The sequence below is a fragment of the Oncorhynchus mykiss genome, chromosome 3 (assembly GCF_057628025.1).
Source record: "Oncorhynchus mykiss isolate SJ-2025 chromosome 3, ASM5762802v1, whole genome shotgun sequence".
NCBI classification, from domain to species: Eukaryota; Metazoa; Chordata; class Actinopteri; order Salmoniformes; family Salmonidae; genus Oncorhynchus; species Oncorhynchus mykiss.
In genome coordinates, this window is record NC_143024.1 from 26,970,431 (window position 1) to 26,985,244 (window position 14,814).

The 14,814-nt window shown below is 46.6% G+C and overlaps 1 protein-coding gene across 3 annotated transcripts in view; it reads left to right on the forward strand.

The window, feature by feature from the left end:
- The window catches only part of LOC110503812 (uncharacterized), a 44,453-nt gene that overhangs the window by 1,604 nt on the left and 28,035 nt on the right, over positions 1 to 14,814 (forward strand). For 2 of the 3 annotated variants that reach the window (XM_036970308.2, XM_036970309.2), the window contains exons 2-3: positions 12,087 to 12,178; positions 13,418 to 13,502. In XM_036970308.2, the coding sequence (XP_036826203.2) occupies positions 12,087 to 12,178; positions 13,418 to 13,502 (177 nt within the window). Of the gene's footprint in view, positions 1 to 7,749; positions 7,917 to 12,086; positions 12,179 to 13,417; positions 13,503 to 14,814 lie in introns of those variants that run through there. The other variant, XM_090226903.1, reaches the window with a different exon arrangement.

Genomic DNA, 14,814 nt, shown 5'->3' on the forward strand with positions numbered 1-14,814 from the left:
CTCAGGCGTGTAGATACAATCGGTTCCAGGTAACTGTGTCAGCGTGATGAAGTAACACTTCAAACCGTTCCAACGCTATGCTGTCGTCTCGCGCTATAACATCACTTCACTGACTTCATGTTTTCTTAATGTAAAAGCGCTTTAGACTTGATGGTTAATCATAGCTGTGCAACTTGAAATGGTCTTTCATTGAATGGAGTGATTGGCCTGCCAACTCCATTTTGATATATTGTCTACTCCCCTGGAGTTTTGCCGCGTTCATGTGCTAGTCAGATCTAGGAAACTCGGAAATGTCTGACTTCCTATATCTGACTAGCACATGAACGTGTCATTATTCTTACATACAGCTGTGTTTGCAATAGACATGGGTTTTGCATACCAGTGGAACAGGTCGTTCTACCAGAGAATATGGTGGTTTATGATCAGAGGATACAAATCCCCTCCATCCACTAGTCTCCTGCTCTCAAGACTGGCAATTACTAATCTGGGTTAGGTCCCAAGACTGGCTCTTTGCCACAGCATAGGGTATTTCTGTCATTAATGATCAATCCATCATTAATCTACCCAACCGCAGTGGACCCAGTATGTTACAGCTGAAACAGGCTGAACTAGTGCTTAGCTTCAGATTATGTCACCTATGTTTATTCTCAGACTGTTTTCCCTTGGAAAATTAGGAATAGCAAGGCCTATTTTATGCTTCTGTATTCTCTAATGCCTGGCCAAACAAGGCATGTGTGTCATTACTGCTTTTTTCTTTATGGAACTCAATCTTATGGTCTTCATTCTGGCTCTGTTGGATTGACTCACTTGCTTCAGATAGATAGTTGGTTCCATGTTCTAGAGAAGCATTACTGTGTTGTCAGTCCTGAGTCTAAAACTTCACTCAAGGCTATAGTTTAGCCTCCATCTCACAATCTCAAGACCCATTGGTTACGTTGACCTCCCTGGTCTGAACCCTTTCTAAGTATCCTTGTATGTTGTCATTCAGATTCCATGTCCAGCTGGTGTAGCGTATCTTGGCCTGCTCTCCCCAATAGTCAGTTTGAGGATTAGCTCTGCCTCCAGTGTGAGCAGCAGTGGGCGATCAAGGTGTTTAATTACAAACCCAGCATCTTCATAACTCTGTCTGGCAGGAGCTGTGTGTTTCAGAGATTGAATGAGACTAAGACTGAGGGCATGTGTGTCTGTGTGTATACCATACAGAGACTGAGCGACTGAGACCGAGTGTGTGTGTCTGTGTGTATACTGTACAGAGAATGAGGCGGAGACAGAAAAATACTGTGTGTCTTTGTTTCGGACAGACTGTTTATTTACAGCTGTTGGATGGACTCACTGGCTACATACCTAATTGATTTCCATTTAATCGTCTCATGTACGGTCACTTGCAATGTTCGGTAAGAGGAAAATCAATGCAGACTGATGGTAATGTTGTGTTAAGAGCCTTTTACGCTTGGACATTACATTTGCCGAACAAGAGTTATTCTGCTTCCTTTGCGTTGTTGGCGCAGTGTGCAGCCGGCTGCAGTTCAATGTGTGTGTGTGTAGTTTTTCTGTACACATTTGGATTTGTAGTAAGACTATTATAAAGATTAGGCTTCCGTTGCAGCACAAATTAGCCTATCCCAGCCCCAACTGAACTCAAATGCTAGTTGTTTTCAACACACTTGATTTAATGTAAATGCTCCCCTAGGATGCTCACTTGCCGACAGGAGAATGAAATGCTTGGCCTGTGGCTGCCAACAGCTGAATGATAGGGGGCTCTTACTGTACAGAAAGGAACTCTCTAATAATACATCCTTTTTATTTATGCATCATGCCCTGATGTGCTCTGGTTAATTTAATCCTATTGAAGCTTGTTCCCAGCTGTTGTCCCTTCTTGCTACCATTGATGACCTGAGGAGTTCGTGGTAAGGGAAGTGCCTCAGTACACACACACACACACTCCCTCCCTGTCCTCGGTGCACCAGCGTTATTATCGCAAGAAAACATGAGAGGAATGGTTGATTTTGATGTTTGTCAGAATCAGCACTGCTGTTGTTACATAACCTCACATTCTATTCCACTATTCCCTCCCCCCCTCTGCCACTTGGGCTGCACAAATTACATAAAGATGTCCTCAATGTACAAATTTGGTAGGGATAGAGAGAGACCCTAGACAGGAAGATGGAGAGAAAGGTAAAAAGCAAAGAGTTGGCACAGCAGGGCCACGCCCACCAATAATCCTCTCCATCGCTTCCTGTTTACTGTGAGGCCCTCCTACTCCCTTCCTCTCTACCCTCATATCTTGCTCACTCTATCTTCCCTAGATATAGACACCTGTGTGGATCTGCCTGTAATGGAGAACAAACACAATATACACACAAATCAATGGCTGCTTACGGACTCTGTAACACTGGCGTTCTGGCCACACCACCTCTGTCATTGGCCACTGGTTTGGTTCTTCACTGACCGATCATTATTTTATCACATACCGTATAATGAGAAACGAAACAAGCCTGGCTGCATTAACAACAACGTTCAGCCACCAAGCAAGCGGTTTATGTTTGAGCTGAAATGAGGATGTGGAGAGTGGCACGGGGGGACTGGTTTAGGCAGCGCACAGCTCGTTGTCAGGGGTGACGGTCAGACAGTCCCCCTGTGTGCTCAGTGCTGCTCTCTGCTCGTCTCTACTTCCCCCTGCATGTGGACTCACCGTGAGGACAGATGTTTAGAAAGATCTAGTTTGACCACCTCGGAGCACTACTACGCCTATTGTTTGTCCTGTGTGCTTTATTCCGTGGGATATTATTCAAGCAGATCGCCAAAATGTGCGTCCTCCATGTAGCCTAGTGTAGGCTATGTTATGGACTCATAACCCTAACCGACACGCAACACATGTCATCACCTCAACTAGCTGTCTGCTAGTTTTATTTATTAAATGAAAATGATTTTTTCCTACAGTGATAATGGTGAATTGAATTACCTCTAGGCTACAGCCAGGGGGCTGTTTAGCTGAGCATGTTAACATGTTGAGCATCTTTCAAGCTGCTCTCAAAGCAGGCCCTTTAGAGAGGTGCTGCGTCTCATGTGAGCCATCACTATGTTATTACCAGGCACTTTCTGCTGTACCTCATGCCATGTGAATAGTAAAGGGATATTTGATCCCTGGTAGGTCTAGAGGTGAGCTATAAGCTGAGCTAAAGAGGCCTGACTGGGGACACCAGCCCTGTCCCTGACCCTTTTCCCAGGGCCTAAAGCTGGAACTGGGCTCACAGGGCTGCTGCTGACAGCTTGGGGGCAAGGGGCGTCACAGAGTCCCGCCTCAGGCCAGAGAAGGTCTGGGCGAGGGCACTGCCTCACGCCCTGTCACCCATCATCTCCTCTAACGCCCTCATAGAGGAGAAGCCAGCCGGCACCAGCCACGCCCAACGTGCGCACACACACACACTACTCACCCTGGAGACTCTTTAATGGGTGCTTAACATTAGATCTCTGTGCTAATACTGCGTACGATCAGATATGGTTTATTTACAGTACATTAACCTGTATACAAACCTACGACTTTCTTCCCTTCCCCCTCTTACTACTCCCCTCTCTCTGTCTGTTTTGGCCTGGAGGCTGGAATGTGTGATATGCCAATATCTGTTTTGCCTCATGGGTCACCCTTCTATCCATGACTTACAGTACAGTCAGTGCCTTCAAACCGGTTTTGCATTATGATTCATATCCTGGTTGTCCAAGCCCATATACAGCAGCTTGAAGAGACACTGACTAAACAGACAGCAAACCTGCCTATGCAGTACAGCCACCAAGTCACTATCCTGGAGTGTAGCCCTCTGTCCATATACTATACATGCTAGCTCTCTAGTTTAAAATCTTTCATGTTGCCTTGACATCCTCCAACTTGTTGAAGTAAGTCTTCAGAACCCCTCCCCTTTACTGTGGCTAGCGACCTTGTTTCCCCCCACCAGACCTAGGCTCCACATATGGATAGTTTTTCTCCTGTTAGTGTTTTCATTCAGCCATTCTCTCTTTCCCTTTATGGTTTTTCTCTCTCTCCGCTGCAGTCAGATGCTCTGGGTGCCAGCTGTCTGCCCCTATAGAAACATCTGTTCTGAAGCCATGCCCACATTGTTCCGTACCAACACAAACGGCCCCCTCGTCCACTGTCCCTCATGTCTCGCTACACACACACCACACACTTGTTCACAACAGTCAGGCTTCTGACGAATTCACCCTCTCTTTCTTTCCTCTACTTCTTTCTTCCCCCACCTCTCTTTTTTCTTCTTTTTAGTCTTTTCTCTCCCTCTCTTGTGTGTCTCTATCTCACGTGGCTGCAGCTGGGATGAGGGCAGTGTTTGGTGTTTAGTATGCTGCCGGTGGCTCTGTGTCTTTCCTGTCGCATGGAAGAAAGAGGACAGGGCTCCCAGAGGCGCTTTTTGGGTAACGGGCGGTGGGGGGTGACAGGGGGACTGTCTGTTTCCCAGGGACCCTCTTCTGGAATGTCCATGATAGAGCCCACCTTGCTCCATTCTTACACAGCCTAGACCCTCCCCAGTCTTCCATCTCAGCTATCCTTCGCTATGGCTTCCCATGCTTACTCGGGGAGATGGGAGAAGATTTGGGGGGCAGTGTTTGTTGCATTAGCCTGAAGGAGTACAGGGAGGGAGGGATGGGTGAGTGCGGTTCCTTTTTTGGGGTGTCGTTGGGGGTTGGGTGGGATCTATAGGAGGTGAGGGGATGGTGGGGCATGGCTGAATGGGAAGGCCTGTTTTGTTCTGTGAAAGGGGGAGCTAACGGAGCTCATGCGTTAGAAACACACTCCCAGTAAAAGTTGTTTTGAGGCTGGGAGACAGAAGCACCCCTCTGGTACACCTCTACAGTGTTAGTGATGGCATACTACATCAATAACCAAGGGGCCTAATGTTGCGTGAAACATGAAAAGTAATCATGTGCAGTCTAGTGTTGTGGTGACTATCTAACTGTACCTCACTGAGTGTGTTTACATGTGCCATTGGGCTGCCAACCTGCTGAATGACTTGACCCCTGGCCTCTCGTGTCTGGATCCAGGCTGATGCTTCTCCCCCATGTCCAGTCCCCAAGCTCCTGTCACCGTAGTAGCCCCTGGATTTGAACCACACAGTCCCTGTCTGTCTGTCACCTCCTCCCCCCCATATGTGTGCAGTGTGTCCGGCGTGACAGATCAACACTTGTAGCCACGACTACTTGCCCCAAACTGGCCCATTCACGTCACATTAGCCCAGCCGCGACCACTTGCAGATGATGACAATAAGGAAAAGAGCAGATTTGTAATGCCGTTCCTCCTCACCCCGCCTCCCCCGAATTCTCCCAAGATCCGTCTCCCAACATTACCCACTTATTCAGTCCTCAGCCCCTCTTTCTCTGACACTTCTATTACACTGGGTCGCTACGAAAGAGAGGAGGAGCGAGAGAGTGAGCATGAAAGGACACTCTTTGAACCTATTGTTCCCCCTGGAGAAAGAGGGAAGGAAGGAACGAAGGGTGGAGAAGTGTAGGGGATTCTCATTGTCTTCTTTCATACAGAAAGTGAGTGAAATGGAGGAGTGAGAGAAGCAGGGGATGGGGCATGGAGGAGTAGCAGGGGGAGTTCTAGACAACGAGCAAAACTGTTGGAGCAGCTGGGTTACACAAACAGACATTTACCTTTTGGGCTGTAGTATTCTCTGTTGGTAAGCCTGTTGGCAAGCCAGACCCACCCAACCAACCCAAGCCAACGTTGTGCTGTGACCTGAAGAGGACAGACCCAAGACTCCTTGACTGTGAAGACAGCGTCGCTTGGAGTGGGGCGGTTTACTGACCGTGGGAGAAAAGGGACAATAACAAATGGCTCTTCTTCTACTTGACTGACCCTCTATCCTATTGTCTTCTTTTGGGGTCAAGATCCAGGACACCTGCTGAGCCTCAGAGAGCAGAGAGGCAGAGACAAAACAATCATCGTAATAATAGCCAGCCAGAGATTTAGTTATGAGAGATTTGTCAGGATTGATTTATGCAGAGTGGTTTTGAGCTTGTTTTTCAGTCGTCATATATATGTCATATATGTGTGTGTGAGACCCACTTCACTCAACACACCTACAGGCATGACGGAGTTGCTTGCCACTGTCGCTACACCAACGTCTGTGTCAAGTTCAGAGTCTGTAGAGGAATGAGAGAAGCTCACACACCCCTGCACACACACCGTCCAGTTCACCCCACATAGTCAAGCACATTTGAGCCTTCTTTTAAACCCTCTCAATCGCACAAGCATAGAAGTAGTTGAATCAGACTCTCACACCATTATTTTTCATTCCCTGTGACACACTCTAGCATGCACATCCACACACACACACTCTAGCATAGACATCCACACACACTCTTATCCTACTCTGACATCCTGTCCACCTAAATCTTATCCATGCAGTCCTTTTATAAGCTCGAGAAAGCACACAATCTCCCTCTCATGGCCTGACATGCAAAAACACGCTGCGTTACCATAGCGACGCTGCCCACATGACGGAAGATCTCGGCAACTGTTGGTAAGGCTCTGGCTGACTAGAAAGCATGGAGCCTCACTTCCCACATCACAAACACCAACGTCTGCTCTGCACAGACCAACAGGCTGCCCACTGACTCTAGTCAACATTTTAAGCACACCCGATGCCTGTGACTTAGTAAGGTTAGTAAGGAACAGTCTCACTCTTGTGATTCATAGGGTGGAGTAGGCCTAGCCGAACTCCCTACATTTACGAAGCCTAACCATGTGACTTGGGACTGTTGTAGGAGTTGAATGGCAGAGGCTATAATATAATGATCATTGGGCAGATTCACTTGCAGAGAATTCCCTCCTACACACACATTCAAATCAATGGCATTGTTTTTGCATTGTTACATAGCAGCAGAATACTCCCCCTCCCAGAGAAAGCTTCACTGATACTCTTTGATACTTTTCTAATGTGCCTTGAACCTCAAGCCCCCCCCCCCCCTCACACACACACACGCAAACACGCAGCATAGGCACGCCAAATCTTATACACACACACACGACTTAGGCATACTCTAGTCTAGAAGGAACAAAACTGTCACATTTAACCCATTTCCTCAGCGTGTTGACCCCTGTGTGTGACCCATGTCTGTCTGCTCCTCTCCCACCTCCAACTAACTAGATTAGCCAACTCCCCTGAGACAGACAGACAGTGTGACAACACTTCACTCTGCTGTAATACTGGGAAGCCCAAGCACAATGATGCTGTCCGTGCTGGCAATCTCACAGGTTATACTGTTAGAAATGGTATGCGACTGACTTATCAAATACCAAGGGTTGTTGTCAACAAAGAGTATTCAAAACCAGCATAGGTATTTGAGATACGTTTCTCTCTGTGGGTTATGGGTTAGATGGCGCTATTATAGGGATGGTTCTGTATGGGAATCAAGTGACCTTTTAATTGTGTCAGAGTTGAGAAGGCTTTCAGAGCAGTGGTGTTGATGCATGGCCTTGTTACGTTAAATCAGAGCTGGTTGGTTAAGGTTTGGCTCTTTCTGATGGAGCGTGAACAGTCAGCCAAGTCCTCTCGCTCCAGCTCTCAACACAGGCCACTTCGTGTTACAGCAAAGCTCAATAGAATTGTTTTTATTTATTTATTCATGTTTTTATTTTATTTTTTACCCTCAAACAATTAGGCTAAACAAAAGTCTGACCTTCTCTCCAGAATCAACTTTGAACTCAACTTACTCAAATCCCTCAAGGAAGCAGTCTAGAGTGTATTGTCTCTTGACTACACACAATAAGCCTCTTGTATGAAGGGACGGAAATGAAATGTGCTTCCTTCGTTTTCTTTTTCTGTGTGAAGTGTCGTGACCCCAGTGGGTTGGGAAATGCACCATGTTTATACGCGCTATGAGCTGGACAGTCATGTCTGGTAAGTCTCCGTCTACCCAAACTGTCTGTATGCACCTCTTTATGTCTGTGGGTACGTATTGTGCCTGTCTATGCATGGTATGGTGGTCTGTCTGCACATGTGTGTAAATATACATACTTGTGCATGCGGTCAACAATTATTACAAGTATTGTCTACCTCTGTATGTCGTCAGCGCGATAAATTATCATATCAAAATCTGAAATGTCATTGACTACAATTTGTTAAAGCAGATCTCTCTGAAGTAAGATAACAGAATGTGCATATTAAACACAAACTGTCTTTCAAATGAGAATTAGGGGAAGAGCTGATAGGAAATTCTTGTCTACTTCAGCCATATCTTTTCTATTTGCAAGAAGAGTAGTGTATAGTTCCAGTAGTTAGCTACACTGCTACATGGCAACAAAAAAAATAAAAAATAAACTATGTACTAAAACACTACTAAGATTGGAATTTAGTCAACTACATTTTGAAGGTGGTGGTAGTTTCAGTTACTTGTTGAACTACATGTAGTTCACTACTCCCCAACACTGGGTAGACTCTGGGTAGATGCTGGGTAGAGCTGGTGCTGAACAACTGCAGCCGCTCTTCCCAAACAAGATCAGAGTTCCTGTTTTCCCGGTCCCTAAAGAGAGGAAGGAATACCAGGCATGCATTATATGGACTGTTGTTGGATCAGGGCACAAACATTCAAACTATGAGGTGAGATCTGGTGACAGCGGCCTTACTGAGAACCAGGGCTTATCATTTAAAGATGTCTAAACTGAGAGGGGGTTTATATAGCATGCTGGATCCTCTAGACTCAACAGAACATGGTTTCTAGGTCAGCCTACTATACAGTTCTTCTCTGTACCACCAAGACTCCCTCCTCTTGGTCTTGTCGAAGCATTAAACGTGACACCTTTTTATTGCCCCCTTATGTGGTTTCGCTATGATGTGGAGGTTGTGTTGCCCTGTGTAACTGGCAGTTGTCACCAGATAGATTAGGAAGGAAACCAAGCGTTTATATAAAGCGACCGACCGCCCGTCAGTCTGTCTCCTGCCCCTCTCACAGAACAGCTGAGAAGCCTGAGCTCTGGCAATGGCCCAGGGTTCAGATCGCTGTGTGTGTTCACACCATGAAATATTCAACAGTCAAGTATGTGTCTGTGCACACGCACACAGACGTAACCGCCAGGTATGCTAGGTCCACTTACCTGTCCTTCTGAGCAGAATGCACTGAGAAGGGACAGTGATGGCTTGGCGGAGGTAACCATGGGAGACCGATGGTGACAGACAGATGGATGGACAGAGGAGATACATAGCACTGGAGATGGACTACACCAACATCTAAAAAGAACCCCCGCCCCCCTTGAAAGGGGTCCTCAATATGTTCAAGAAGAGGAGGATGCAAAAGGTAGAGAACAGGAGGTGGAGAGAAAGTGGGCTGCTGTGGAATCAATGAGGGGGGTGAGAGTGAATGCCTGCAGGGGTTATTACCCTGCCTTAATGCCATTAGGATTCTCATGTCTTTGGTTTTGGTCTGAAGAAGACCTGTCTGCGTTGTTGCTGTACAACAATACCTACTAGAGCCTAGTCTCTTAGGATTAACTCCTGCTATTGTCCCTGACTGTTGTGTGTGGATACTGCCCTGCTCTGACCGCCTGCCTGTGTCTCTGACCGTCTAGCTAACTGTTGTTTGGAAGCGGTGGCTTCCATGGCAGATCCAGTTTCAGGTGTCTATTGTGCCATACCGGCTGCCCGTGAAACTCTAGCCTGGTGTAGAGTGAAGAGGGGTGTGGAGTTACTGGAAGGGCAACGACATGACGTGGTCCGCTAATGACCTTTAGCATCCATTAATGTACCAGTCACGTGGTGATCTAAGGTTTTACAATGTTGGAGATGGAATGAATGCATGTTGCAGACAGTCAGTTCAGACTGGATACAGGCCAGGGTTCTTGTCTATAAATACCTTATCCCCTGCTTTGTAATGATGGACTCTCAGCTCGTTGAGTTTCTCTGCTGTTGCCACGTTGTCAGAGGGATTGAGTCGAGACTAAGGGGCCGGCCTGTACTGAGGGCTGAACAGACACATCTTGGTGTGTGATACGCTCAATGCTGAAGTGATGCAGCGCTGATGTATTCTGGTTAAGCCTAGCTGTGCCCAGTTTAGCCCCAGTGCTTTCAGCCTCTATGGGCCCCGCTGAGTGCGTACACACACACACACACACACACACACCAGGTGGAGGCAGGTTTGTCCAGGCTTACTGTTAACAGTCAATTTACCACAGCAAGCCTATGCCAGGTGCTCGCTCGCCCACTCTCCCACTCACTCACCCAGGAACGGTGAGGGTGTCAGTTGTCCCTAAGCGATTGACCAGGACCAGTTTGGGTTTGTGTGGGTAAGGTCAATCCCGGGAGGAGTAGTACTGATCCTAGGCCAATACTCTGAGTAGTAATGTTTTTCCCTGGAGCTGCAGTACTCTATCCAGCTCTGCATCCTCTGCTTCTGCTGAGGAATAACCTGTGAACAGACACGCTGTCCCCAATCACAAGTGATTCACAACTGGGAAGGTTTTAAAAGCCCAGGTGTTTTCATTGCTGTATCCTTTAAAGGTGTTGCAGGAGCCCATGACAGGCCGAGTAGTGGAGAATCTGATCTTCAACCTGGCTTGCACCCTTCCAAACTGTATCCAGTCTGCTATTGTCACAGTTGCTGTTGGCATGTGAGAGTGAGACATTGTAAGATAGTACAACTCTCTAAGGAAGCGGTAGATTCTCTTACACTTGTTCAGGTAGAGGCCTTTAGCATCTGAACATGGGGTTTTGATATTTGATCCCATTTGAGTATTTGAAGGAGATTCGGGAGTCACTCATCCACATACTTTTAGCCTAATTTCCATCTCATCCTCCCTCCATCTGGGCAAAACCATTTCTCACTGTCTATGTTGTGAATGGAGATGGTTGTCACCAATTCATCTCATGGGGGTTACAACCCTGCCTATTTTACTTATTTATTTTTATTTAACTAGGCAAGTCAGTTAATAACAAATTCTTATTTACAATGACGGCCTACCAGGGAACAGTGGGTTAACTGCCTTGTTCAGGGGCAGAATTACAGATTTTTACCTTGTCAGCTCGGGGATTCGATCCAGCAACCTTTTGGTTACAACGCTCTAACCACTAGGCTACCTGCTGCCTCTGAGTCTATTTGGGACATATTTCCCTGACAACAGACAAATTACTTCAGTTAGCCTCTACCAAAGCCTTATGGGTGTAATATACACTGGTCATGTGTGAAAAATGGCTTGTTTACGTACACACACACAGTAAGTGATTGATGTTCGTTCCCTCTGGTGGTTGACAGCTCATCATTGCTGCTACCTGTTTGTGTAGGAGTGGGTGTGTTGTGTGTTGGTTTGCATTCATCAGCTGGATAATATGGAAAGGAGGTGGATATTGACATTGAGAGAGGGAGAGCAAGAGAGGTATGAATGAAAAGAGGGACAAATATTTGTCTTTTGTTCATTTGTGATAACGATTACATGGCTGTATGCTGGTTTTAGAGATGAGTGAAGGCAGACCTAAAGCCAGAGGGAGAGGAGGGGTGTGTGTCTGGCTTGCCGTAGGGCCTGTGAAGGTGTGAACCGTGTGATGGTTAGAGCTGTGTTTCCACCTGCTGTTGAGTCAGTATGAGTCAGTGCGCATTCAGCTCCGCTGTTTGACGGCTGCTGCATCGTCATGCAGATCCTGACAGGAAGGACTGGATACGCGCAGGGGACAGGGATTTACTAACTAACAGCTTATATATGCTACAGCATGTGAAGTAGAATCAAACACAGCTACCACTACTACAGTTTGCTCTGTCCTCTGCAGTGGTGTTAGTTGTGCTGTGTTTGTGTAAGTATCTTCTGCATGTTCTGTACTGTAGTCAGGAGTGACATCATGGGGCTGAGGAAGTTGCTTTGACCAAGTCAAATCACTGTCAAGAAGGAAGAGATTTTGTAGATGGTGTAGCCTATAAACCATACTTTGACGATAGTAGATATCTAGATATCTCCTGGTTGATGTCCTCCCAATCTCCCTTTGAGGTACAGTCTTGACCACCACCCCTGGAGACACAGACACCATGTAACGTGGCCTGTTGACTATTGTTTTTACTAACCATCTTTTTCCTCTTTCTCCCTCCCAAAGGCTTGGAGCACCGATAATCTGGACACTTCCGGGGAGCCCACTACCCGCTCCGTGGGCACCACTGCCAACTTGAAGGGGAAGATGAGCAAGAGGTGAGACTGCCACTTAGACTGGCACACTGCCCTCCGGGTCTTAATCGTTTCACTGAGGATGGATTGGAACAGTTAAAGATCATTTTAAAGAGGGTGGAACAAGTACACTGCTGACCTGCACAAGGGAAATGTGACTGCAGTGTAGTTACAGGACGCAGAAGTGGTGTGAAAGGTGACTGCAGTGTAGTTACAGGACGCAGAAGTGGTGTGAAATGTGACTGCAGTGTAGTTACAGGACGCAGAAGTGGTGTGAAATGTGACTGCAGTGTAGTTACAGGACGCAGAAGTGGTGTGAAATGTGAACCATTAGGCACCGATGGAACTTTGGTGCCAGACAAGGGATGCCAAGCATAGACTGAGAGGAAGGGTGTATATTATATATATTGTAGTATTTCAGGTTAACTATACTTTGTAGCTGTGCTCTGTGATGAATGCCCTTGTATGGACATCCCTGTCAGGTATTAAACCACTTCTGTGGAGACACGGTCGGAGAGAAGTTTATACACAAACACATACAGGGAACCTCAGAACTTCCCTTACAGACCACGCAGTGCTGTGAAACAGGACGTTCCCCAGTTTCATTTCCCCCTGGCTGTGGTGAGATTATGTGGTAGTTGATAGTGGGAGGTTGATGTGATGTGAAGCTTAGAGGAGTGAGTGGTGTCACTGATGAAGTCTGGCCCTGGTCACCGCAGGTTGGCATGAAACCTAACCTTAACAACACCGCTAAACCTAATGCCTAACCTTAAATTTAAGACCAAAAGCACATTTTTGTTTTCATACATTTTTACAATATAGCCAAATTTGACTTTGCAGCTGGCCCATCTAGCAGAAGTCGCTCACTTTTGCCTGCAGGGCAAGATTCATGACAAACATCGAGCTGCAAAAATCACCATGCAATGGACCTGCCACAGTCAGTGTGTGCATTTGAGAGTAGGGACATGCAAAGCAGTCTGCTCAGGGTTGTTTCTGTTCACACGAGAACCACTGTCACTGTCAAGCTCCCATAGCTACAGCTTTGTTTGTCCTGGAGCTTCTCCTAACCTAAGTGTATGTCTACTAATTCACCCAAACATAGACCGACTGTATACAGGGCTTCTACTGCTGCACTAACGTTAGAACAGTGTTGGTCTGCTGCTGTTCAAGACAAATACATTCTCTGTATTGTGACTCTCACTCTGTGACTGTATAATGCTGTTATTTCATCTAATCTGACTGCTGTGTGTGTTTCTATCTCAGGCTGTCTGTTGTGAAAGGTCACTTCCCTAAGCTCGTTGACTGTGCCCACTTCCACTATGACAATGTGGAGTTTGGCTCCATCGAGGTAGGTTTCGACGCAATCAATCAATCAAATGTATTTATAAAGCCCTTCTTACATCAGCTGATGTCACAAAGTGCTGTACAGAAACCCAGCCTAAAACCCCAAACAGCAAGCAATACAGGTGTAGAAGCACGGTGGCTAGGAAAAACTCCCTAGAAAGGCCAGAACCTAGGAAGAAACCTAGAGAGGAACCAGGCTATGAGGGGTGGTCAATCCTCTTCTGGCTGTGCCGGGTGGAGATTATAACAGAACATGGCCAAGATGTTCAAATGTTCATAGATTACCAGCAGGGTCAAATAATAATAATCACAGTGGTTATTGAGGGTGCAACAGGTCAGCACCTCAGGAGATTAATGTCAGTTGGCTTTTCATAGCTGATCATTCAGAGTATCTCTTCTGCTCCTGCTGTCTCTAGAGAGTTGAAAACAGCAGGTCTGGGACAGGTAACTAGACTGGACACAAGACTGTGCGTGCGGGCTAAAATGCCCATTTTAGAAATGTAAACTACAAAGATGTCCTGCTTGGCTGACTGTAAATTAAGTGTGTTTTAACTATGTCTATTACTAACGTCATAGGTCCTCATGGATGTTCCAGTGGCCTGCATTAGAATCCCAGCCTCATGTTGTAATGTTACTGCAGTGACGACAACCCCAGCCTCATGTTGTAATGTTACTGTAGTGACGACAACCCCAGCCTCATGCTGTAATGTTACTGTAGTGACGACAACCCCAGCCTCATGTTGTAATGTTACTGTAGTGACGACAACCCCAGCCTCATGTTGTAATGTTACTGTAGTGACGACAACCCCAGCCTCATGCTGTAATGTTACTGTAGTGACGACAACCCCAGCCTCATGCTGTAATGTTACTGTAGTGACGACAACCCCAGCCTCATGTTGTAATGTTACTGTAGTGACGACAACCCCAGCCTCATGCTGTAATGTTACTGTAGTGACGACAACCCCAGCCTCATGTTGTAATGTTACTGTAGTGACGACAACCCCAGCCTCATGTTGTAATGTTACTGTAGTGACGACAACCCCAGCCTCATGTTGTAATGTTACTGTAGTGACGACAACCCCAGCCTCATGCTGTAATGTTACTGTAGTGACGACAACCCCAGCCTCATGCTGTAATGTTACTGTAGTGACGACAACCCCAGCCTCATGCTGTAATGTTACTGTAGTGACGACAACCCCAGCCTCATGTTGTAATGTTACTGTAGTGACGACAACCCCAGCCTCATGCTGTAATGTTACTGTAGTGACGACAACCCCAGCCTCATGTTGTAATGTTACTGTAGTTACTACAACCCC